This window comes from Talpa occidentalis, unplaced genomic scaffold (genome assembly GCF_014898055.3).
Source record: "Talpa occidentalis isolate TD23 unplaced genomic scaffold, MPIMG_talOcc4v2.1 talOcc4.12, whole genome shotgun sequence".
NCBI lineage: Eukaryota > Metazoa > Chordata > Mammalia > Eulipotyphla > Talpidae > Talpa > Talpa occidentalis.
In genome coordinates, this window is record NW_023601212.1 from 27,938,937 (window position 1) to 27,962,531 (window position 23,595).

At 43.3% G+C, this 23,595-nt stretch overlaps 1 protein-coding gene and 1 long non-coding RNA gene across 3 annotated transcripts; one reads left to right on the forward strand and one right to left on the reverse strand.

The window, feature by feature from the left end:
* Nucleotides 1-3,450: 3,450 nt before the first annotated feature.
* On the forward strand, nucleotides 3,451-18,875 carry LOC119240849 (sorting nexin-19-like). 2 transcript variants are annotated; one of them, XM_037505631.2, is made up of 4 exons: nucleotides 3,451-3,955; nucleotides 12,126-12,310; nucleotides 13,441-13,528; nucleotides 14,579-18,875. In XM_037505631.2, exons 1-4 carry the CDS (start codon nucleotides 3,918-3,920, stop codon nucleotides 14,709-14,711), a joined length of 444 nt encoding a protein of 147 aa, XP_037361528.1. In that variant the 5' UTR covers nucleotides 3,451-3,917; the 3' UTR covers nucleotides 14,712-18,875. The 2 variants fall into 2 exon arrangements, with proteins under 2 accessions (XP_037361528.1, XP_054549180.1); XM_054693205.1 differs by lacking the exon at nucleotides 3,451-3,955 and having other exon boundaries at nucleotides 10,684-12,310.
* LOC119240850 (uncharacterized) lies at nucleotides 16,941-23,038 on the reverse strand. The gene is made up of 5 exons (XR_005124210.2): nucleotides 22,129-23,038; nucleotides 21,615-21,733; nucleotides 18,311-18,417; nucleotides 17,297-17,394; nucleotides 16,941-17,218 (listed from the first exon to the last, which is right to left on the reverse strand). It is a non-coding gene; the product is annotated as an uncharacterized LOC119240850 (long non-coding RNA).
* Between the last annotated feature and the right edge of the window lie 557 nt (nucleotides 23,039-23,595).

The window sequence follows — 23,595 nt, forward strand, 5'->3', positions numbered from 1 at the left end:
CTGTGCAGTCCATCACTGACCAAAACATGGTTCAGCCACAGGGCTGTGCTTATTCACAAGCTCCCCACATATTAGAGCAAAACAGAATTTCTTGGAACCAGGGAACTAGCCTTGACCCAGGTACTCCCAACCCTCTTGCTTTGCTTTCTGGCAAACTAACTTTAGTTTATGTTACCATAACTGCATTACAAATAATTTTTTAAAAGTCTGTGTGAGATTGATGCCTGTTTGTACTTAAGCACGTTCTGTGTGCTAGTGAGTGTAGTACTGTTTCTATTTTTAGTAGAAAATAGTACTGTTTCTGCTTAGAGGAGAGATTATAAGAATTGAGTAGAAATACTGAGAAAATGTGAGATTAAATGATGTGGTATAGGCCATAAACACAGTTAAAAAAATAAAAGATTCTTGAGCAGGGCGAATGTTAGGTAGACTTTATAGAAGAAAGTATTTAAACCAGACTTTTTAAGATAGGTATAATTTAGACTGATTCAGGGTAAAGAATTGTCCAGGCATTGAAAATTTTTTTTTTAATTCCCCATATAATTGCAGCTCCCTTATTTTGACCCCAATCCCTCCTTCCCCACCCCCCATAGTGTGTCTCTGGTTCATAGTTGTTTGTTGACTTTGATTTTTTCTTTCTTATAGATATTCTTTTTCCTGGTCCCTTATTTAGGTTTTCTAGATTCCTGCTGAGTGAGACCATCCGGTATTTTTCTTTTTCTTTCTGGCTTATTTTGCTGAGCATAATCCCTTCCAGCTCCATCCATGTTGCTGCAAATTGCATGTGTTTATCTTTTTTGATTGCTGAGTAATATTCCATTGTGTATATGTACCACATCTTCTTGATCCAGTCATCTATTTTTAAGCATTTGTGTTGTTTCCATAGCTTAGCTGTTGTAAATAGTGCTGCTATAACATAGGGGTGCAGATGCTCTTTGGAATTAATGTTTCTGTGTCCTTTGGTAAATACCTAGGAGTGGAATTGCTGGATCATATGGAAGCTCTATCTTTAGTAGGTTGAGGAATCGCCACACAGCTTTCCATAGTGGTTGGACCGGTTTGCACTCCCACCTGCTGAAACATTTTTAAAGTGGACAAGAGAGGCTTTAATTTTTACTTTCATATAAAAAGGAATCTTTAAACATTTTTTAATATTTTCACCTAGCCCCTTTGGAATGTGTGTGTGTATACATAGAAGGGAAAGATCCTTTGTTGTGTTAAATTATGGAAAGCCCAACCAGGCTATCACCATGTGGGAAAGTTAGGACAGGAGTTTTCCCTCTGGGCACCAGGTGGCGCTGCAGGTTAGACAATACCCATTCACCTTCCTTGTCAGAAGACTTTATCTTGGTGATTGTAATCAAAACCATTTGCTGCCTTGCTTGCTGCTGGTGATTCAGAGGCTGCTAAACTTTCCTTGTCTTAGTGTTACAGACTTTTAGACAAGCCTGGTTTCTTTCGTCTTTCACTCTTTTCTGTTCTGATTCATCTTCAGGGTACACTTGTTTCTCTGAGCTGTGTGTATTGCTCCTTGAAGATTCAGTGCTGGAGATGATTCGTTGAAAACAGTTTTGATTCAGGAAGCCGGCATGAACAAGAGGGCCCACAGTAATGAAACCAGATGGAGAGCTAAAGTTGAAAAATTTTGTCAGACTATAGGCTAGTTGGTTCAGTACTCAAGGCTTTTTACATACCAAAGTTCTAGATAAACATTTTAGTAACATAGAGGTTGTCAATGCTAGATTTGTACTGATACTGGGAATCTTATCAATGTATTATATATCAAGGGCATTCCTATTGCTTTTACCCCTGGATGTGAGATCATTGGCTCATATTAGCTTGGAGATGTGGCAACATTTTAATGCCCTCAGTTTTGATTTTACCTGTTTTTAGACATAGGTATCACCAAGTGCATGTAGGATAGCCCTATTGAACAGGAACTGGAGCAGGGCAGGAGTTGGGGTGAATTGGTGAGAAAATACTTTTGTCTGGCACTGATGTAATTATAGCACCCAAGGTTTTCTTGGGGGAATTTAGCTCTCCCCTAATAAATCTATAACCTTTGTGAACACAATATGCTCACTATGTAAATGGAGCTTCAAGATAAGTCCCTCAACACCTCCTCTCTCCCCTTGTTTTCTAACCATGGGTGGTGCCCCCAGAGTCCCTCTATATAGAGATCTGGAGTTGTCACTGCACTGTCCTGTATCCTTGGTATCAGGATAGGCAGCCTTCTGTTTGGAAAGGGTTTTAAATTCAGCCTTAAACAGGAGACTGAAAACAATTACCTTCCACCAGGTCTTCTACCCTAAGGTGACTTTGTCAGTTATAGTCACTTTCTTTCTTTCTCATGCTCTTCCCAGTGTCTTTCCTGCTTAACTTCAACATGTACATAATTATCCCTTGTTTGATTCATCTTGTCTTTTCCAACTTCCTCTATCCATTTTCACAACATAGCTTGGAACCCTAACATGTTTGCTTATTTGTATACCATCTCTGATTCTCTTCCAAATCATGACTGAGCATTCTTTTAAAGCTGTGATCGCTAATATTTGTAGGCGATAGAGAGACTGCCACATCTAAGTAGAGCTCATTCTTAGTACCTCTCCCTCCTCGAGTTCTCCCTCCTACAGAGGCAGTTTTGGCCCAGAGTGGAGCCAGGAGATCTCCCTGTGAGATAACTTCACCTTAAACTGCAGGGGTTCTGGTTGTCTAAACAGACCCTCTATCCCTACCTTCTGCCCTCTTTGTGTCTTGCCTTCCTTCCCAGGTCACACGATCAGGGAAAGAGAGACATTATGGATCATTCAGTCTCTACAGTGAAAGTTTCATTGGTTAGTTTTATAGCGGTCTAGCTTTAAGAAGGATTCTTAAATGTTACCTTCAAATTACCCATAGCCCCATGGGCCCTTCCCCAATCTAGTTCTTAAACATTCTATATAAAAATGGTTTCCTCTTTTAATACTTATTTCCCTGAGTCTGTCAGGAGAGTGAGGCTTACAAAAGAGAAACTGAGGCATGAAGTGCAGAACTTGCTCAGTAGACTGAGGGAGCTGCTGGTTGTAAGAAAGATATCTTGAAATACCAGATGGTCTCACTCATAACAGGAATCTAGAAAACTTAAATAAGGGACCAGGAAAAAGAGTAACTATAAGAAAGAAAATATCAAAATCAACAAATAACTATGAACAAGAGACACTCTATGGGGGGTGGGGAGTGGGGAAAGGAGGGCTTGGGGTAAAAATAAGGGGGTTGTAATTATATGGGGAATATAAAAATAAAATTTAAATTAAAAAAAAAAAGATATCTTACTTTTACTTGGATCAAGCAAATAGCAGGCAGATACCCAAAGAGCATGACTTTGATTTTGCCTATATCTAAATTCTATCAGTCCTCATTTTTCAGAGTTGGATTGCGCTGCAATGATAGCAACATGGTATGGGGCTGAGAAAAGTTAATATGAAGGTCTTCTGAGATGCTCTAGATTTGCATCATAAGCTTTCAAGCTGGAATCCTAAGGGTGTCACATTTCTCAAATCTAGGACAAACTTCCAGAGCACTCCCTTTGTTGTAGCCTCATTCCATGCACACAGAGCCCTCAAGTGTTTCCCTCTCATCCTGTCTTTGTTAGTAAGGTAGTCTGTTATTTTAGTCATGTTTTACAGACACCCCGCTGCCTTCTTTTCTTCTTACTAGTTTCAAGTAATGGGTTGGCATCAATTTGATGTCGCTCTATCCATCAGGGGCATGTTTGAAAACACAAATGTGACTCAGAGGCCTCATAACCCCTTTGCTTTTGTTTGACCTTCAGTCTCTTCTAGCCTCTGATCCTGTTTGCCAGGAAAACTGACAAAAATGTAGTCTGCTGGCAGCTGTCTCTCTTCTCTAGGATTGACAGAACATGCCGGATACCAGACATGGCTCACCCACTCTGCTGCCCTCCACCTCTAACCAGGTGTGAACAATTCACAGTGAATTCTTTTTTTTTTTTTAAATCTTTTTTTTTTTTTTTTTTTTTTATAGAGGCATGTTTATTTATTTATTTTTTTTGTTTGTTTGTTTGTTTATACATGCACTGGGTACAGTCAGAAGCGCGGGAGGGTGAGAGAATTCACCAGAGCCAGAGCGGGGAGCAGAGCAGGCAGAAGGACCGAAGTACACTGCTGAGGGGAGCAGCGGGCGGCAGGAGAGGTCTGCGCGCCATGTGGATTCTCCGCCGGTGGCCGGGGAGCAGCCGGGGATCGAACCGGCGCCGCAGAGGCCGCGGGCAGCTTCGCAACCCAGCGCTCAACCGCTGCGCCACCGGGGAGGCCCCACAGTGAATTCTTAATTGACTTACCGCCCAGTACACTTCGTGAGGCATCCACACTGCAGCTGGGTGTTGGCACAATTTAATTTTAATATTAGTGTAAACAAAAGATTATTAAAAACTAAATCTGCCAGATGTTTTATATGCCTATAAAATGTCAAATACAGCAGGTTTCTAGGTTGCCTACTATTTAATATATTATGTCCGCTGCCATAAGCATAAATAATTAAGAGCTTACTGTTCTTTTGCTGCTTAAATATTGGTAAGTTTGCCTTCTGCAAAGCTTGAGCTGTTAACTGTGTTTTATGAGCAGCATTAATTCACTTAGTAACTACTGTTTATTGGTTACCTACTCTGTCAGACACCATTCTGTCAGATAGCAATAAGTGACCAAAACACAAAGACCCCAATTCCTACTCAAGGAAGTCTAATATCCAGTTGGTAGTGCTGTCCTATAAATAAGGATTTTATAAAATTAGGATTTTAAAAAGAACTTTACATGTGATTCATACTAACCAGTTATGAGGCATCCAGGGAGGAGAAAATAACCTCTGAGATAGGACTTAAGGCATGAGAGGAAATGGACAGTACACATTGGAGAACAGAGCATTGAAGCAGAACAGTAAAACAATGTGGCATATTTGTGGTACTCAAAGAAGTCAGGTGTGATTAGGAATATATGATGTGCAGGAATGGTGGCCAGAGTTAATTAGGTGACAACTTATGCAGAGCCCTTGACCCACTCATAGAAAGTTGAGTTTGTCTCCTGTTTGGTGGGAAACCACTAACAAAATTTAATAGAAATAGGTATTATAAGTCAAAGTTTAAGTTTTTTAAATAATGTACAAGTACAGATGGTCAAGACCAGGCTTAGCAGGGGGGCATGTGATTTTTGTAAATGTACACATGTGGATTTAGAGTTCTAATTGACTGTAAACTCATTGTGAGTCAGTGCTTTGAAGTGTGTGCCCAAAAGCTAACAGTCTTGGACTATATTAATAGAAGTATAGCATCTAGATCAGGAAAGGCATTAATCTTCTGCATTCCTTACTGGCCAGGGCACATCTGGAGGTTGTGTTTGGGTCTGGACATTCCATTTTAAGAGAGAATAACAAAAAAGCACACTCCCAGAAGATGGAACCAGGATGAGGAATGGTTCATTTCTCTCCTTCATTCATCAGATATTTATTAAGTGTCTTTGGTTGAGTTTAGTTACGCACCTTTGAGGCTGGTGAAATCAAAGATGTCTAGCTTGTAGAAGAGACTTGGAGAAATAATGGCTGCATTTAAACATGTAAATTATTATCTACTGGAATAGCAATTTGGCCTAATAACTTTAGTATTTCCTATTAGCTCTAAAGGGTAGAGATAGAACCATTAACTAGAATTCACCATTAACTAGAACCATTAACTAGAATAACCAAGCAGATTTTGGTTGCCAATAATTAAGAAGCAATTCTAATGATTGAAATTATCCTTTTCAGGAATTAAGCAGATTCCCCAAGTTGACATTCCTAGTGGGTGGTGGAGCTAAGACAGAAGCCCCCCTTTCTGGGTTCACAGGCTAGAACCTTGGCTATGCCTTGATATTACACAGGGTTTCCACTTTGGGAGGAGCTTATAGAAAGATAATCTCAATTTCCTTGCAACTCTAAAGTTGTATTTCCCTTCTAAGCCTCCAGCTATGAATTCCTCCTTCTGGGTTCTCAGTATTTTCCTGTGTGAATTGGAAGACTGGAATAGAGTACCTCTGAGGGTCAGCAGGTGATTTCCTTAACATCCCCCTTAAAATTATTTTAGTTCTTAATACATATTAATTTTATATAATTTGGCACTATTAATCAAAAACAAAAACTGTGGCTAGATATAAGAGCATGAGAGTGTGGAATTCAGATTCTTAAATGTGGGTTTAGGCAGTATTTTTAGTCTTTACTTGAAGCACATGTTTTAAAGATGTGGTTTCATGGTTTAAAACATGAAAGCAAAAAATCAAAGAAGAAATTGTGTAGACTTCATGAGCCATTAGATTTCACAATAGTCACTGGGAGAAAGTAGCAGGAGTTTCTTGCACTTCAAGTTCATTTTTTCCTCATTGTTCTCCCAACAGGGCAGGAAAGGATGGGGACCTAAATATGCAGTCAGAGGGCAGCAGTGCTGAACTTTCTCAGACACAGCTAAGTAACCTGGATCTGGCCAGTCACAGGACTCAGAAGCCCAGAGCTGAGAGCTGACAGGGAAGAACTCTCTATAAACACAAGAAAGGGGCATGGCAGGAAGGCAGAGGCCTGGGAAAGAAATCAGAGGCAAGAGAAGTGTTACTTTTATCAGGTGTGAAATTGAAACCTCTTTGGCTCCACACCACTCTCCTTTCCACCCTATACATTGGAGCTACTAATTTAATGAGCAAAACCCATAGTAACCTGCTAGGACTGTGCATCCAGAACACAATGTTCATGGTTTATGCCACTGTTAACATTTTATAAGGTGGTTTGAGGGTGGGTGGAGGTAGGGAGTATTTATATGAGGCTAAAAATATAGCTTTAGGCTTTTCCTCCTTTCTTTTTGAACTCCTAATTCCTTATACTATATCACTGGTTTTCATACTTTTTTATATTTCAGCTGCCAGCACAAAATACATTTCACTTCTTTACTCACTATGAACAAATATGCACACAAATACATGTCTGACACAGCCATGTACACATGCAAGTGCAAAATAAGTGTTTCAGAACATGAGATGCCCTTTCATGTTTTCTACCTAATCTATTTAGGTGTCATTAATGTCACAGACCAAAACTCATTACATGGCCTATCATGCTGTTCAGCCCATAATTTCAGAAATACTATGCTGTGAACACCAGTCTTAGCATGACTACAAAAGTAGCATGTTTGTATCCAAAACCCCTTAAATCTGAGTTCCTTCTCAACTGGGAAAATTGTGTCCTTCTGAGGAAATGTGACAGTGTCTGGAGACATTTTTGTTCATCACAAGCAGTATGGGGGCCGTAGCAGGAGGGTAGGGATGTGGCTACGCACTCTGATGACAGGCAGCCCCGCGGGGCAGTGAGTTAGTCTGAAACATCGGCAGTGCCAAGGTGAGAAAACCCTGCTCAAAGCAGTAAAATAAGTTAATACTTCTAATCTACTATAAATCGATTTAGAATGACAGAAGCTTTAACCTGATCTACCTTTTCTCTTTTTCTCTTTGAACTGTATTTTCTGTGTTAAAATGAAGTTAGGCTTGTGTACAGAGGCACAGCCAGTGGCTAAATAGGTTACAAGGAATGAGTGTCATAGTTCATTTAAATTACACCAAGCATTTTTTTTAAGATTTATTTATTTATACATACAAGGACTGGGGTACAGGCCAGAAGTGTGGGGGGTGAGAGGATTCACCAGCGACAGAGTGGGAAGCAGAACAGGCAGACTGAAATACACTACTGAGGGGAGCAGTGGGCGAGACAGGAGAGGTCTGCTGTACCATGTGGGTCGTGACCTCCCTGGCCGTGGATTGAACTCATGCTGCAGTGGCTGTGGACAGCTTCATAGTGCTGCATCCCAACCCCTTGCACCATCAGGGAGGCCCACACCAGACTTTTTTTTTTTTTTTGGTGGGACCCTCGCTGGCAGCTGGCGAACAAACTGGCGCTGCAGAGTCTGCGGGCAGCCTCACAGCCCAGCACTCAACCGCTGCACCAAGGGAGGCCCTCACACCAGACATTTTTTTATTAGAATATTGTAATTACTCTTATGACTATTTTCTAGGTTATAATTTCACTTTTCTGCTCCCTGTATACTACCCAATAAGCTTTGCTTTTCAGGTTCCTTCCTCACTCAGCCATAGCTGCTCTCTTAGAAAAGAAGGGAATATCACTAATTAGATTAGCCAAGGTCCCTAAAGCTTCTCTCCTTTACTCATGAGATTTGATTCTCTTGTTTTGATGGGAAATGACCTTCTGCTCGTGTTGGCGTGCCACCCTAAGCCCTAGTATTAAAATGTCTCCTTTTTAGCCACTACTTCACTCCTCCATCTGTAGCTATTTCAGACCAGGTTCCTTTGAACATGGACTGGACATGCACTCCTGGTGTAACGGAGAGCCCTGATCTCCACCTCTTCCCTCCACCCTTGTCTTGCATCAGAGAAACTCTTGAATGTCTTGGTGTCTGCCTGTTGTTGCTTTTTTCCTCTTTTATTGGCTATTTCTGGGCCCCCTGCATCTAGGCTCCCATGTGCTCTGAATCATTCAGAGAGTCTGACAGAACAGACCTGGCTTAGCTTTTTCTCATGTTTTCTTTGAGAAACAGTGAGGATGACAGAAGATACCACTGATTTCAAATATCAAAACTAGAAATAGTAGTAGAAAATAAAACCAATGCTATTTGAGATAGTTCTTTGCCATATTTATTTTAGCATATTTACCTCATGTATCTTGGATTACATAAACAATAGCATTTGTATTTAGTAAATTACTACTTAAAAATAATTTGTAGTAAATAGCCAAATGGCTATGTGTGTACATCGACCTTGAAACCTTAGATTTCTGTTAGCATAATACTGAATATTACTACCAACAGATTCCAGAACGAATGCTGGAAAAGCTCCGGTGAGACATTGGACTTCAGACACATAAATTCCATTCCATCTCCTCAGGAGAGCTATTGGGACAGAGATCTCCTTCCCACTCCTAGGTTAAGAATAAAAAGACAACATGTAGATGAAGGGAACTCAGGAGGAGTCATCTCTCTGCTTTCCCTGTTCTAACTCAGTTTCACAATCCCAGGCAGGACTCAGATAAAGCAGTGGTGTTATGGGTGGGGCACCCGCTAGAGAAGAGTGATAGAATAAAAGGGAAAGACAATTGTGGATGGAAAAGAGATCACTGGATGATGACACCCCACCCCCACCCCTGCTTTCTCCCTTGCTATGGGTTGGGGCTGCCCTTTGTAGTAGGAAGGGCAAGTTATATGAGATCCTGCAGCTGGGCATTAAACTAAAGGCATAGTGTGTGATTATAGAGTGTCCTACCCAAGAGATGAGTCTAGGCCTCCCAGATAGCTTTGTGTTGTGACAGGAGCAGGACCATTTGGGTGGTAGAAAGTGGTGATGGTTCTCTTGGTTTAGGGTTTATCCATTGTTTGCTTCCAGACTAGGAAATTCAGTCTGGAACATCACACCTCAGAAACTCTATGAATAAAACAAACTTACTGCCCTTAGTTTCTCCACAGTCTGCTAGAAAGTGAGAGCAGGCTGATCCCAAATGTCTAGAGAAAACCTCTTCTTTTGCAAAGGAGGAGGAATAGGAAGAACCTGGGCAAAAGGAATATCCTGAAGAGAGTGAGTGTTTAAATCTGTATGGTACAAGTGGGTATAGTTTGTGTATTTTACCTTCAGGCTGTGAAAAAGAAGGTAAACTGAAACCCTGCAGCACCTTGCAAGTGAAAGCCACTTCATAAATTATATTTATCTCTTTAGACATGAAGTTTCTTTTATTTCTGCCAGTTTGCACAAGTCCTTTTACTTCCTGGCTCTGACTCTTCTAGGGCCTTCTGGTGATTAATTCTGTGCCTCAGTGTTTGCAGTGCTTGATAGTGCCTTTGTTTTGTCATCAGTTGATACTTTACTTGGACATTTGAGTCCTCTTTAGTAAGCAGTCCCTTGGTCAGTTCTGCTTAGTTCCTACAATTTTGACTTATTGACTGATCGTCACCATGAAGGGCTTATTTTTACTCATTCATACCTCGATCCCTTTTCCCAACATTCCCATTTAGAGTTTGATTAACTGTATTCCTACAGATTATATAGCTTTATAAATTCATTTTTTGCCACATGCTAAGATTTGTTTTGCACCAAGCTTATCTGCATGAGATGCTGAGTGGCCAGAGCAGAAAATAAAGAGAACAGCCTTGCCATAATGCACTCGAGCTCCCAGTCCACCCAGTGAATTAACATGAATTCAAAACACTATGTGAATTCAAACTCACATAGTATAAGAAATGCCCAGAAGATGACAGAGGAACCCAGATTTGTTGTTGGATATTATGCTTCGTCTGGCAGGGGTTGGATGGATGCTGAAGTACCTTTGAAGAGTTGAATTATAGGCATTTCGGATCCCAGAGGACAAAAATAAGAGCAAATGACTCTTAGGCATATGTGAATGAGAAACTGGTAGACATAATTCTAGATAAAGGTTTCTTATCTAGGATTCTTCTGGCTCCTTGGAAGATTTAAAGATTTTTATTTTTCAGGTCTTTGCTTCTCTCCTTCAAACTGCTTAGATGAGACTCTAGTTTATGTCATTTACCATAGCAGAAGTCACACAAGCACATGACTTGAGGTGAAAAAGGAACTTGAGTTAAGAGAAGGTAGGTCACTTGATTCCCTGCAGAAAACCTGATCAGGTCATCACATCCACCTCCCTTTGATGACCGTGTTCTATAAACAAGAACAGGAATTCTTGCTACTGGATCCCTTTCACCAGGCATCTTAGGCTCGCTGAATGAAAAGCCCTATAAAAAGGAGATGCATCCCTAATAATAACAAATACGATCGTGGTGATATTTTGGGCAAAGTGGGATTTGTGCCTCTCTTGATCTCCATTGATGTCTGCCATTCTTGTCCTGCCACTACCTTTCAGACTTCCTATTCTTAGAATTATTTGTGAGCACTGGACTTGGGGGATTGCAGCCCCCAAGGCTGGAATGCCTAACTTGAGTGGAATGCAGACTGTCTGGCAGAGTGGAGGTTAAATAAAGTTTGCCTTGGCAGTTCCCTCTGTTCTTGGATAGGCGACAAATAACTCGGGTATAGGAGCAATGGCATGAGCTACGGTGCTGAACCAAATAGTCATCCAGGGAAGATTAGTGGTGCTTCATTCTAGTCATAGCCATGCTAGTCTCAACCATGGTATATTAAACATGGAATTACATGCCTGAAATGTGCACATACATACATACATACGGAGACCTCAACAGTCTTGACTCTCAGCTAGTGTCATATGGTTCTAGAAAATGCAGGTACAAGTAAAAGGTAAGTTTGAAACACCCTGCAGGAACTGCAGATTTGTGTATCTGCCCCCTCAGAATTGACTTATTTTTGAAAATAAGACAAAGGGACAGATTTTCACTGTAATATGAACAATTATCAGGCAACCAACAAATGTACCAAGACACTGGGAAATTTTTTTAAGTATGTCATATACTTCTTGTTGTGCTTAAGATTTAGTTGGACAGGTAAAGCTATAAAAATATGAGAAAATAATTCATATCCCAAAGTAGAATATTAGTCCTAAACCTCTGCTATACAAATACAACCAAGTGCCCAAAGGAGGTCTAGCTGGAAAGATCTAGAAGGATTTCAGGGAGGCTTAACACAGGTCTTAACTGAAGACAGATTTCTGGAGAGAAGAGGCCCTTGTCAGTGAGAGGACTAGTATGAACGGAAGGCAGATGAGGCAATCCTCAAGACGGGTCATGGAAACTTGATGATCAGCTGGATATGGACAAAGGAAAGGAATTTTTGTAAAATCTCCAAATGTTCACATAAAGGTGCAGCATTGACCAGAGACAGTTCTCTTTAAGGTTCTATCCATAAAACCCTTAAGATGATATGATGTGGCTCCTAGTGGACACTCAGTAAGTAACAACATCACTATTATTAACTAAATCTTCAAATTCTGTGAGCCCAGCTATTTGAGTTCACTTTACAAGAGTTGGTGCTAACTCTGCTTTGTGTTGTTCTGGTTGCTCACATGATTCCCACCTTGGTCCACCCTTTCCTTCAGGTTTATCTGACCTGTCTTCTGTCTTTGCACCATAGGTGGCTAGAGGTGCAAGTAGCTAATTTAACATGTCCACAGCACTGGGTGCAATACCTCCGACTTCTTCGGGAATCAATCTGGCCTGGTGGAGCTTTGCTTAAGTATCCTCGATCTGTAAGGACCAAGGAGCAGAAGATGGCTGCTAAGAAACAGGCGCTGCAGAGCTTGATGAGCATCCTGCCAGGTACTGGATGATGAGGTTGATTTTACAGATAAGTATTCCTTTGCTCTCCTGCTCTGCCGAGAATACCCCAAACCCTTCCCCATTTTTAAAAGGGTTTTAAATGTGGTAAGACTCAAAACACTGTTGCCCCACAAGGATAACAGGAAAATGGTGAGGGCTGGGGTTCTTTTACCTTTCACCCAAGTGATACTGAGGGAATGTAAAATGGACCACACCTAAGAGTCGGTGAGAATCATGGGTATTTACCTTGGGGCAGGCGAGGGACGCTCTCCTTCACCACGGCGGCAGGTCTGAGTCACTTCCAGCAGATGAAGACTCTGGTTTTCTGTCAGGTCACTGCACAGTGACCAGGGGGAATGACCTGTCCTGCAAAAGCTTACAGCTAATTAATTGGAACCACTGAATAAAGTACGTGGTCTTCAGCAGTAGATAAAAACTCTGAAGAGGGCTTTTTTCCTTCACTTTGTATATTTTTAGAAAGTAAGGAAGGCAATTAACTCTGGTAACCAGGATTCAGTAATGAACTCTTTTTTTATTAGCTTTTTTTTTTTTTTTAAGATTTATGCATACAAGAGCTGAGGTATAGGCCAAAGGTGTGGGGACGGTGAGAGGATACACCAGAGACAGAGTGGGGAACAGAACAGGCAGACTGACTGAAATACACTGCTGAGGGGAGCAGCAGGTGAGTCAGGAGAGGTCTACTGTGCCATGTGGGTAGCTTCCTGGCCATCCGGGGAGCAGGATCGAACTCATGCTGCAGAGGCTGCGGGTTGCTTCATAGTGCTATGCTTATTAACCCCTTGTACCACCAGGGAGGCCCTCAGTAATGAACTCTTATTAGCTTTGGACATTTTTATTTACTCTTACTAAGCTCTCATCTCCAGTCTAAACTGTTATATCAGAGAAGTGATAGGTCACAGTTAAGTGATAGGTCACATAATTATTGTTTGAGGCCTATTCTTATTTAGAAAACTAACAACATTTTTCTCAGCTTTTCCCTGTTTTCTGAGGATTTTAGTTTGGTTATGTGTTCTGAGGTATGCCACAAATACCCAGTTTCTAAAAGGAGATAGTCTAGAATCTAAGGCTTTAGTGGAAACACTAAATATTGTGTGTTTTTCCCTCTTCAGATATCGTAGTGGAAATCCTTGGGGTGAACAAATGCCAGCTGAGCTGGAGTCTGGTCTTGGAGTCAGTGCAGCAACCCCTCATCAACAGGTAGGCGGAGAAACACTGCCCAGCATAGCCGAAGCTATGTCTGGCCTCAGAGTTGTCTAAGGCTTCCAAGTGATCAGTCCACACTGAGAAGACTGGAGCTGCAGTCTTGCCTTGCCCTGCACCCTGACTCCCCATGTGATGTCCAGGTCCACACACACTAAGCAGACCCATGCTGCCAACTCCTGGACAGGGTGCCATGTCGTGAGTTGGTGTTGGCCCATCCACTGTTGGCATTTGGAAGAACGTAATGCTACTGAAAATGCCCTGTCACTGACCCAGGCTTATCCAGCGTGCTTCATGGGTCCTTTCGACATCTGCCAGCCACTGTCTACACTGCGAGAATATCCCCTGACCTGTGCATTACAATCTGAATCCAATTACAAGCCAAATAATGACTCAGTTTTAGTTATGGCCTCGCGGGAAAGCTGTGATTAGTGTCAGGATTAGTTTGGACTTTACCTGAGTTTGTACTCTGATAAAGGAATGCGACGGGCTGGGAGAGCACATCTAGAATAATTCAGAAAAGGTCAGTATGTCTCTGACTGATAGCTTGGGATAGAATGCTGGAAAGTATTGAGTGCTTCCACGCCTCTCAAACCCTGTCGCAGAGCAGACAGTCTCTGTTAACTCTCGCTCCTAAAGGGTCCGGGCTTTTGCCTCACTGCCTATACATAACGTTTAACTCGGTAGTGATTCACTTTGAGAAACAGCAGTAATTAGGAGGTCTGAAATTTTTAGTATGTTAATATCACATGGATTTCTCCTCCCTCACAGTTCTTCAGTGCAGTACTGGTGACTAATACAGCTATATCAATATGAATTCCCCCAAAATCTAGTCTCAAGTACATTTCTACCTTTATTGGGCCATAGCCCTTATTAGTTCAGTAGACTTGTATTTCATGGCAGTAGCTTCATCAAGCTGTTGAAGTTTGAAGTCCAGTGAGAATCAGTAATAGCTGAGAAGGGGGAAGGAAAATACATTCATCAAAAAGATCTGGCGTCTTGACTGAGCCAGACCCTACACTAAGTTGTTTTGTCCATTTGTTTCAGACATTTGATTTACTGCCTTTGGGACATCCTCCTGGAATTCTTGGATCTCAGTGCCTCTGTTAAGGAGTCTCCTATAACCACCTCTGCCTCAGCAGCCCCCAGCAACTCCAGGAGCACGAGTGTCTCCCCTTAGACTGGAGATCATTCCCATTCTTTGAAGACTGGAAAAGGAGAGTTTCTGTGCCACCCGAAGACGAGTCAGGAAGCCTGTGCCTCGGGAACCCGGCTGTAGCTCAGAAGGCCTGGGTCCCAGCGCACCGCTCTCCCCCGAGCTGTACTCCGTCAGCAAGTGACAGGGGAACATACGTACCAATTGCATGAACACCCATTTCCATAGCTTTCTGTGGTGACTGGAGCATAGCTTGTGGGTAGGTCCTGTTTCCTTTGGAAAAGGAAGCTGTGAGGTAGAGGAATGAGCCCCTTTTGCCTCGACTTTCACATTCCTCCCTAAGATTTTGTGCCAGTCACCTGGCCCTGTGTGTCTATGCACTTACTCTACCAACACAAGCTTTGGAGAGACCAGGAAAAAAGCTATCGCCAGATTTCCTTGAAGGAAAATACAGTCTTCTGCACTGTCTGTTCCTACCATGAAGCTGAAAATTCAAGACCACTCTTGAAAGCCAGACCCCAGGATCCTGTCTAGTTTAACAACAATTCCAGAAGAGAGAAGGAAAACTTCTCAAGGGACTCCTTGCTCATTGGCTATTTTCCAACACATCAACCCTGTGGAGGATGTCTCTGAAAACTGCTTCCCTAAGTGGCTACATTTTTCCCTGAAAACTTCAAAGCCTACAGCCAACACTTCTAGTAGAGCCACTCCACCCTCCACACCCTTTCCTGAAACAGTTGCATCACAGATTTTATTTATTAGCTTTCCTCCCTGCCCCCTCACCATGAGCAGTTGAGTGGCCCTGGTGACCTCTCTGTCTTCAACAAAATTGCCTGGCAAGTTGCATACTTAGCCCACAGTTCCCCGAGGACTCACTCCACGCTGAGAATGCCCAGCGAGTAGGAAACGCAGTGGGAGGGCAGATTTCTCTCCACAAGTCTGTGCCAGGGAACTTTTACTCTGAAGTAATAGAAGACTTGCAGGGAATTGATAATCCATAAAAAACTTCATTTCCTGTTCCTTAAGGATCTAATTAGTCTTTAAGAACACCACTGATGAAGGCAAAGGTGTTCTGTCAGGCTGCAGGGCCCGTTAGAAAGATGGAACAATTAGGAGACGCACTGTTAGAAAAGGAGACAATCCCAGGGCAGTGATGCCCCAGGGCATGTGAGCAGCCTGCCGAGGTTTACAGGGAGCAAGGCTTCTGCTCACCCCTTGGCCCTTTTGCTTTGTATCTGCTGTTAGTGCCCTGCTTTCAGTGAATTATGGATCCTCCCATGTGGAGAAGAGGCTTAGGGTTGGACCAATAAGGATGGGGGCAGGTCTAGAACAAATGTCAAGGTTCTCTTAGACTCTGAAGTTGATTCACACACAATTAAAGTGGTTTATGGAAAAAGTTGTGAACTATTTTTACCCCTTCACCCCACAGCATTTAAGCATAAGTTGTGTGCTGATGTAATCAAAAGGCTTTAGGTGTGCTATTAGATACCTCATGACATCTTTTAGCCTTAAAATTTGATTGTTTCAGTGACTTGATGGCTACAAAGTTCTCAAAGCACCTCCCACACTAGGCACTCAAGCTGCTCATCATCTCTGCCTTTGCTAAGTATTTGCAGGATTGCGAGTCTGTCCTCACTTAGTGGCGCCAATCCTTGACCTCCTCGGGCTAGAGTCACGATGCTGTTTGGGAGAGGCACAGGTGGCCAGCCCTGTCTTCTGCTACCCTTCTCGCCCGTGTTGTGCCCTGTCCTAAGTGTATGCACGCAGCCATCTGTATTGTTTTGAATATGCTGCTAGTTCTGGCTCATGTGACACAAAACCAGGACATAAGCTGACACCATAAAATTCCAGTGGCTATTCTAAGGTATCTTTTGGCACTTCCAGCCCAAAGAAAACTTCCTCTTATTTCATGTTACGTAAGAGATCCCACTTCTACTCTCTCTGCCCCAAAGAGATAAGCTGTCTTCAGGCCCTCCTTCTGCCCAGAAGGGAAATGCTAGATATCACCATGGAAATAACTAGAACCCATCTGGCTTTGCGAGGACCTGCCAAGTTTGAGTAGCAGGTTCAGGCAACAAGGGAGATGGCATTTGGGAGAGAGCCACAGATATCAGGAAAACATGCTCCCAGCTGAGAGCGTGGTGAGAGGCCAGGAAGAACAGGGCTGGCCTGACACAGAGCATCCTTGATTTTTCCTTTACCTCCTTGGTCCTTACATTTTCCACCAGCCCTCAGGCTTTTACAGCAGCCAATACCAGTTGTTAGGTCGCAGGGGAAATGAAAATATGTGTAAATATCCCTGAGTATATGAATTAGGATGATTTGAACTGCAATGTAACTACATTTCTTCTATGAAATGAGCACAAGTAGGTGAGTCCCAGAGGTGCTGGGATCTGGCAGTGCCAACCCCATGAGTGGTACCAGTTCCTCCCCTCTTACTGCTCCACCCTTGTCCACGTTCTGTCATGCCTCAGGCCACCTCCCTCCGTGGTCGCTGCAGTTTGGACCATCACCTTTATGCCCAGCAATATCTGTGAAAAGAAGCATTATCTCATGTTTTCTTTTGAAGAAGGAGAAAATCACTGCAAGCCCTTCGAGAACTGCCTCACCTGTAAGCCAGTCCACTGACACTGACAACGGCGTTGCTTCTGGCTTGCAATCGTCTTTACTCCCAGAGAGGAGGTCACCCTCCATGAAGGGTTGATACCTACGAAAAATAGACGTTCGCAGGGAAGAAGCAGAGAATGGGTGTTGATAATGTCTGTTACAGGGTCTTTCTGCCACCATCAGCAATGCCCTGTGGGACCCTGAAAATGCCCGGTACCAGCTCAGGGATAACATGAAGATGCCACCTTTAGAACTTCACTTACACTAACTTATTTAACCCAGACATCAACCAGTGGAGTAGGCTGCATGGTGCTTCCCCATTTTATAGTGCGGAACACACCAGAAAGGGGGTTTGCAAAAAGTCACTTGCAGGGCTAGTTACAGAGCTTATCATTCTGCACTCAAACCCACATGCATAATCACCATGCTAATCTGCTTCTCTTACAAAATAGGACTGGGTTTCACCTTTAAGGAGCCTGGAGTCTACGGGTTAGACTGGTGGCCTACGGGTTAAGCCTCAGCACTATCACCGCTGCGAAATGAGTTTGCGCCCTGGTCAGGGAGCTACCCACATGGCACAGCAGACCTCTCCTGTCTCACCCACTGCTCCCCTCAGGAGTATATTTCAGTAAATCTGCCTCTTCTGCTCCCCACTCTGGTGAATCCGCTCACCCTCCCCCTGAACCCTCTGGCCTACACCCCAGTTCTTTTATGCAAAAAATATTTTTTTTTTAAAAAAGAGTCTGGAGTCTAGTAGAACAATCGGCAAACATTTTTCGTAAAGGCGCAGAGAACACACTTCATGGCCATGTGGGGGTTTCTGTTGCAAATACTCAGGACCTCCATCGTACTGTGGCAGCAGTTGTGGGTGATACACAAGTGACCAGCTGTGTACCAGTAAAACTTTATCTGTAAAAACAGGCAGCTGGCCAGGCTTGACTCATGCATAATTTGCAGATCCCTTGTTTTGTGGGAAGAGTGTTGATTAAACTTCTGTGTGTGTGCATGTCACTTACCTGGGATCTTGTTAAAATCCAAATGTTGATAACAGCAATCCTGGTTCCCAAGCTCAGAGGTGGATGTCACTGAGAATGTAGATCATCAGCTAGTCTGAGTACCAGGCCTAAAACACAGACAATTCCAATCGGGTGTGATTCGTGAACTATAAGTAAGTAGGAAGGCTTCTAGTTAAGATTGAGAGACCATGGGAAGCCTGAGGTGGAAATACCTGAATTGACTCTGGAAAGATTAATAAGAATTAGCCATTGAAAGCATGGAGAGGCTGTCTAGATGGAGGAACAATGAACATGGATACAAAGACAGAGAGCAGGGCCTCCCCGGTGGTGCAGCAGTTGAGCACTGGGCTGCGAAGCTGCCCGCAGCCTCTGCAGCACCAGTTCGATCCCCGGTCGCTGGCGAGGGTCCCACATGACACGACAGACCTCTCCTGCCATGTCCGCTGCTCCCCTCAGCAGTGCATTTCGTTGGTCTGCCTGTTCTGCTCCCCTCTCTGGCTCTGGTGAATTTTCTCACCCTCCAGCGCTTCTGACTATACCCAGTGCTTATATAAATAAATAAATAAATCTTTAAAAACAAAAAGACACAGAGCAGTCACTAAAAGACAGAAACATGTGATTCCACTTCTCTGAGAGAGATGCCTGGAGACCTTAGAGGAGTTGTTGGGGATGGAGGCGGGAGGGTGAGCTGTTACATAATGGATACAGACTTGTTTTGCAGTATGGAATAGATCTGGAGATCTGTTTTAAATGTGAATATACTTAACACTAAACTGTATACTTAAAAATGATTAATGGTAAATGTACTACAATCAAAACAATTTTTTTTTTTTTTAAAGAAAGAGTCTTGGAGAATTGCTGGTAGGAGCAGAGCGCACAGGGGAGCGAGACATGCTGAGGAACCTGGGGTGGTTCTCTCACTGCAGGATGGGGAGCCATTGAAGAAACTTCCTGTTTTATATTGGTTACAAGGTTGACAATCCCTGCTACTTGATTGTAGTAAAGTAGCGGGTCTGAGTCCTCCTCCTGTGGACTTGACTCCTGCCTCAGTCATTATTTCACCCCCCTTAATTTCTTCAAACCTACTTCTATTTTTTAAATAAATGACTTGAGGGAATTGTAGCATATAATGAACCCTGATCGAAACCCTGGCTGTGCCTCTTTATCAGCTACAAGGATGTGACAGCTAAGTGACTAATCTTCAGTGAGACTTAAATTTCTCTTAAAAAAAAGTCACATACAACCATTCTGAGAATTGGTGAGATAGGGCCTCCCTGGTGGTGCAAGGGGTTAAGCACCGCACGATGAAGCAATCCACAGCCTCTGCAGCACAAGTTCTATCCCCGGCCAGGGAGCTGCCCACATGGCACAGCAGACCTTTCCTGACTCGCCCGCTGCTCCCCTCAGCAGTGTATTTCAGTCGATCTGCCTGTTCTGTTCCCCACTCTGTCTCTGGTGAATCCTCTCACCCCACACACATACACCTCTGGCCTGTACCCCAGCTCTTGTATGCATATATAAATAAACCTTAAAAAAAAAGAGAAAAAACAGTTCCTTTAAAAAAAAATTGGTGAGACAGTCTATAATATCAAGTACATCAACAGCATGATGGTCCCCTTCCCTGCTGTTTGAGGCAGCCGGTGGAGACACCTTGTGTCAGGCACCCAGTCAGCCACTCTGTCCTGTGGCCAACCGTGGGTTCCACGGCCCACTCGGAACCTACTGTTTATCCTTTTCCCTGGAACAAGCTGTGTTTTCCCAGAATGAGGAAAGGAAGGTTAGCCAACCCTGCTGGATACAGCTGGGAATGGGAACCAGGAAGAGTGGTAATTGGGGAGAAAGGGAAACCATGATGCTTTTGTAGTCGAAGGCCCAGCTGGGCTACCTCTGCCAGAACTTGGCACCTCTGTTTCCTTTCCATTGGGAACGCCAGAAATCACAGGGCAGAGGACTTTGTGAACTAGAGAATGAAACCACTGAAGGGTCAGCTTCAGCAAGCAACCCTCCGTCACTCCTTGAAGTATAAAGCATAAGATACTACTACACACAGAACAGTCCTTCTTGGTACAGAGCAGTTGAGGCGGAGGGAGGCTACTACCCCCAGACATAATTCCACATCCTAAGACTAGTCCTGGGTAGTTTAAAGAAAGAAAGAACAAAGAAGGCATACACCTAAGAAGCAAGTGAAAAATCACCAGAACCTTTTCCTGCTGTGACCCAGTACAGCAAGGCTTAAAGCAGAGGCAGCTCTAAAGTGGCGAGGAGAACTGGGCTCCTTGGCCGATGCACTGTGCTATTCTCAGACCAGCTGAGCCTACTTGCCACCTCCCTCTCACTTCTCACCTGTCTCTGGTCCGAGAGAAAGTACCTTTGAATGCGACTTTTTGGGAAGTGAGAACAAGCATGTGATGGAACACAAGTCTGATTTCTGCTACAGGTATGTCTGTACAAGTTACAAGCACAGATTCAGAAGGAAGACTGGGGGGAAAGAGTAAAACAGGGCCTCCCGGGTGGCGCAGCGGTTGAGTGCTGGGCTGTGAAGCTGCCCACAGCCTCTGCAGCGCAGGTTTGATCCCCGGCCACTGGCGAGGGTCCTACATGGCACGTAGACCTCTCCTGCAGCGCCCGCTGCTCCCATCAGCAGTGCATTTCATCAGTCTGCCTGTTCTGTTCCCCGCTCTGTCTCTGGTGAATCCTTTCACCCTCCTGCACATCTGGTCTGTACCCCAGTTCTTGTATAAATAAATAAATCTTTTTTAAAAAAAGAAAAGAATAAAACAAAGTAAAAAGGAAATAACAAAGATCCAGATTCAGAAAACATTTCTGGAAGTCATATCATTATCTACTTATTTTAATCCAAAATAGACCCTTGTCACTGGTCAGTCTCTGTTCAGGAAATGCAAACTCATTTTAATATTAAAGCCTTATAATGACTAAGACGACGTCTGTGATTGATATATAAATAATATACACTTGCCTTATTTTTTTCCTCCCCCTCATGTTCCTGTAACTGTGAGCAATGGAGAGTTGGATATAATTACTTCCGGACATTTGAGTTAATCCAGGAGGTAAAGACCAAGTTAGATAAACACAAAAGTCTGCAATTGTGGATAAAGGCCCCAACCTGTCTACAGAAGCTAAGTTTGTGTGTCCTAGTGATCGCTAAGCCTGGGTAATAAGCCCCTGCACCTATCTCCCTTGTGGAAGAATCATACTGGCCCCATAGCAGCCAAAATAACTTAACCATGGTGTAGCAAAATGTCTGCATCTCATATCTTACCATTAGTAGGGAGGTTATACTTACTTAAATCTTTGGGATTCTGCATCATTTGCAAATACGTACTGTAAGTCCAAATTCAACCAAGTGAAGGCAAGCCAGTTCCTTTCCAGCATCAGATGGCTGTGTTGAACTCCTTGTATTATCTACAGACAAATGATTCTGTTACAGGGTAGGCAGAGGGACACCCCAGAGCCCCCAAACCTGCCTGATCTAAATAGTTTCTTCCATCATGCACATTAACACAAAACATGTAAGACTTTAATGAAAAGGAACTTTAATACAATTAGTAAACAATACAGAAAAGGGAAAGAATAGTTTCTAAATCAAGCACCCAAAGTTACCCATCCCCTCATGAGTAAAAGTTCCCCCAAGCAGGACTGGCCCAGAACAAGACCCCAAAGCCTGCCACAAGACTAAAGCACCTTCCAGTGGGGACCCACAGAAAAGGATCAGAAACAACCAGACAAGTCTGGGAGAAAAAGCAAAATCAAAATCAAGGTAAAAGCTGCTATTGTTATCCTCCCCATTGGTCTCTCACCCACATCTGTGTCACCCAGTCGATGACCAAAAGGCAAGTGCAGTTTCTTCACATGTATCTCGGCTCCATGTGCCTCCTCCAGGTCTCCTTCTGGTTCTCCATCCTTCTTCCTTCCTTCCTTAGTCTCCTCTGCAGCAGCTTCTCTCCCTGCTCAGCTACACCTTCCTTTGGGTGGGGCAGGGAACCTGGAACCTCCCCCTTTCCTGGGGACCACCCTGTTACAATTCAAGAACAGTGAGGGTGCCTTTCATGAAGGCTTCATGCGTGCCAAGGAGACTCATGTGGGCATGGTTGAAAATAAGGGCAACGTGGGGACAGAAAGCATTATGGAGATGGTTTAGGCAGGTTAGATGAGATGGCTCAGACATGTGGGAGCTTGCATTCTGTTCTTTCCTGCTGTTGATCATTGGCGCATGCTCCAAGTGCATCCTTCCTGCTGCCAGCTGTACACAGGTGAGCACCCTCTACCCATCAGGGCCAATTCAGATTCCACTCTCTCCATGAAGCTTTTTCTGGTTGTGCCAGCCAATGCTTCCTCTCCTTCCTCTGAAGAATCATATTGCCCACTAGCTGCCAAAAATCTTAACCACCTCCTAGCAAAATATCTCCATTTCATATCTTGCCATTAGGGAGGTTATACGTGAGTTATTTCCACTGCTTCCAAAATCAATGTGCATACAGATGGGGTCTTCAGTAGAGATTGTAATTCTTCAAGGACAAGGAGTAGATCTTGCATCTTTTCTCTTCCCATTACATCCCTATGCCTCCTCGCCCTTCCTGTATGATGCCCAGTCCATAGTAGGTACCAAATAAATACTGAAGCTCGTTTCATTAAAGATTGTTTATTAACATTTATGAGGTAAAATTTGTGAATAAATCCAATGAACGAAGAATTTCCTGAGGACAGAGCATGAAGACAGGGACGGGGGGGAGCAAAACTTCATTTGTTGGACATTATATCTTTATTCAGCAGTCAATAGCCAATGAAAGAATTTTATTCTTATGTATCCTATGCCAAAACCTAAACCATTTTAACAGTACCTTTCACACTCTTATGGGAGCCATAAGCTCTAAAACTGAAAGTTTCTTAAAGAAATTGGTTGTGATTTGAAAATGTTTTTTAAAGTGATTCAGTCACAATAGTGCCCAACATACCCTGTTGACTCTCCAGCCCCCATCTTTCCTATTTTGCAACCATCCCAGGCCAGGTAGGTTCATTGTCAGTTCTCGCAGATGAAAAGATGATTTTGGAGCCTTTGGTAGATTTTTACAGGCCTTTAATGCTGAATCAGGGAACAGACCAGCTTTCTCTCAGTATTTCTGACTGTCTCAGCTCCCTGTTCTCCCTCTATAGCCTTACCACCACCACTGCCCATCTATCCCCTTGCAACAGGTGTCCCTATTTACATATGTGCATGCCCAGTGCACTCTGGGCCCAGGTGTCCATAATTACAGGTGTGCTTGCTA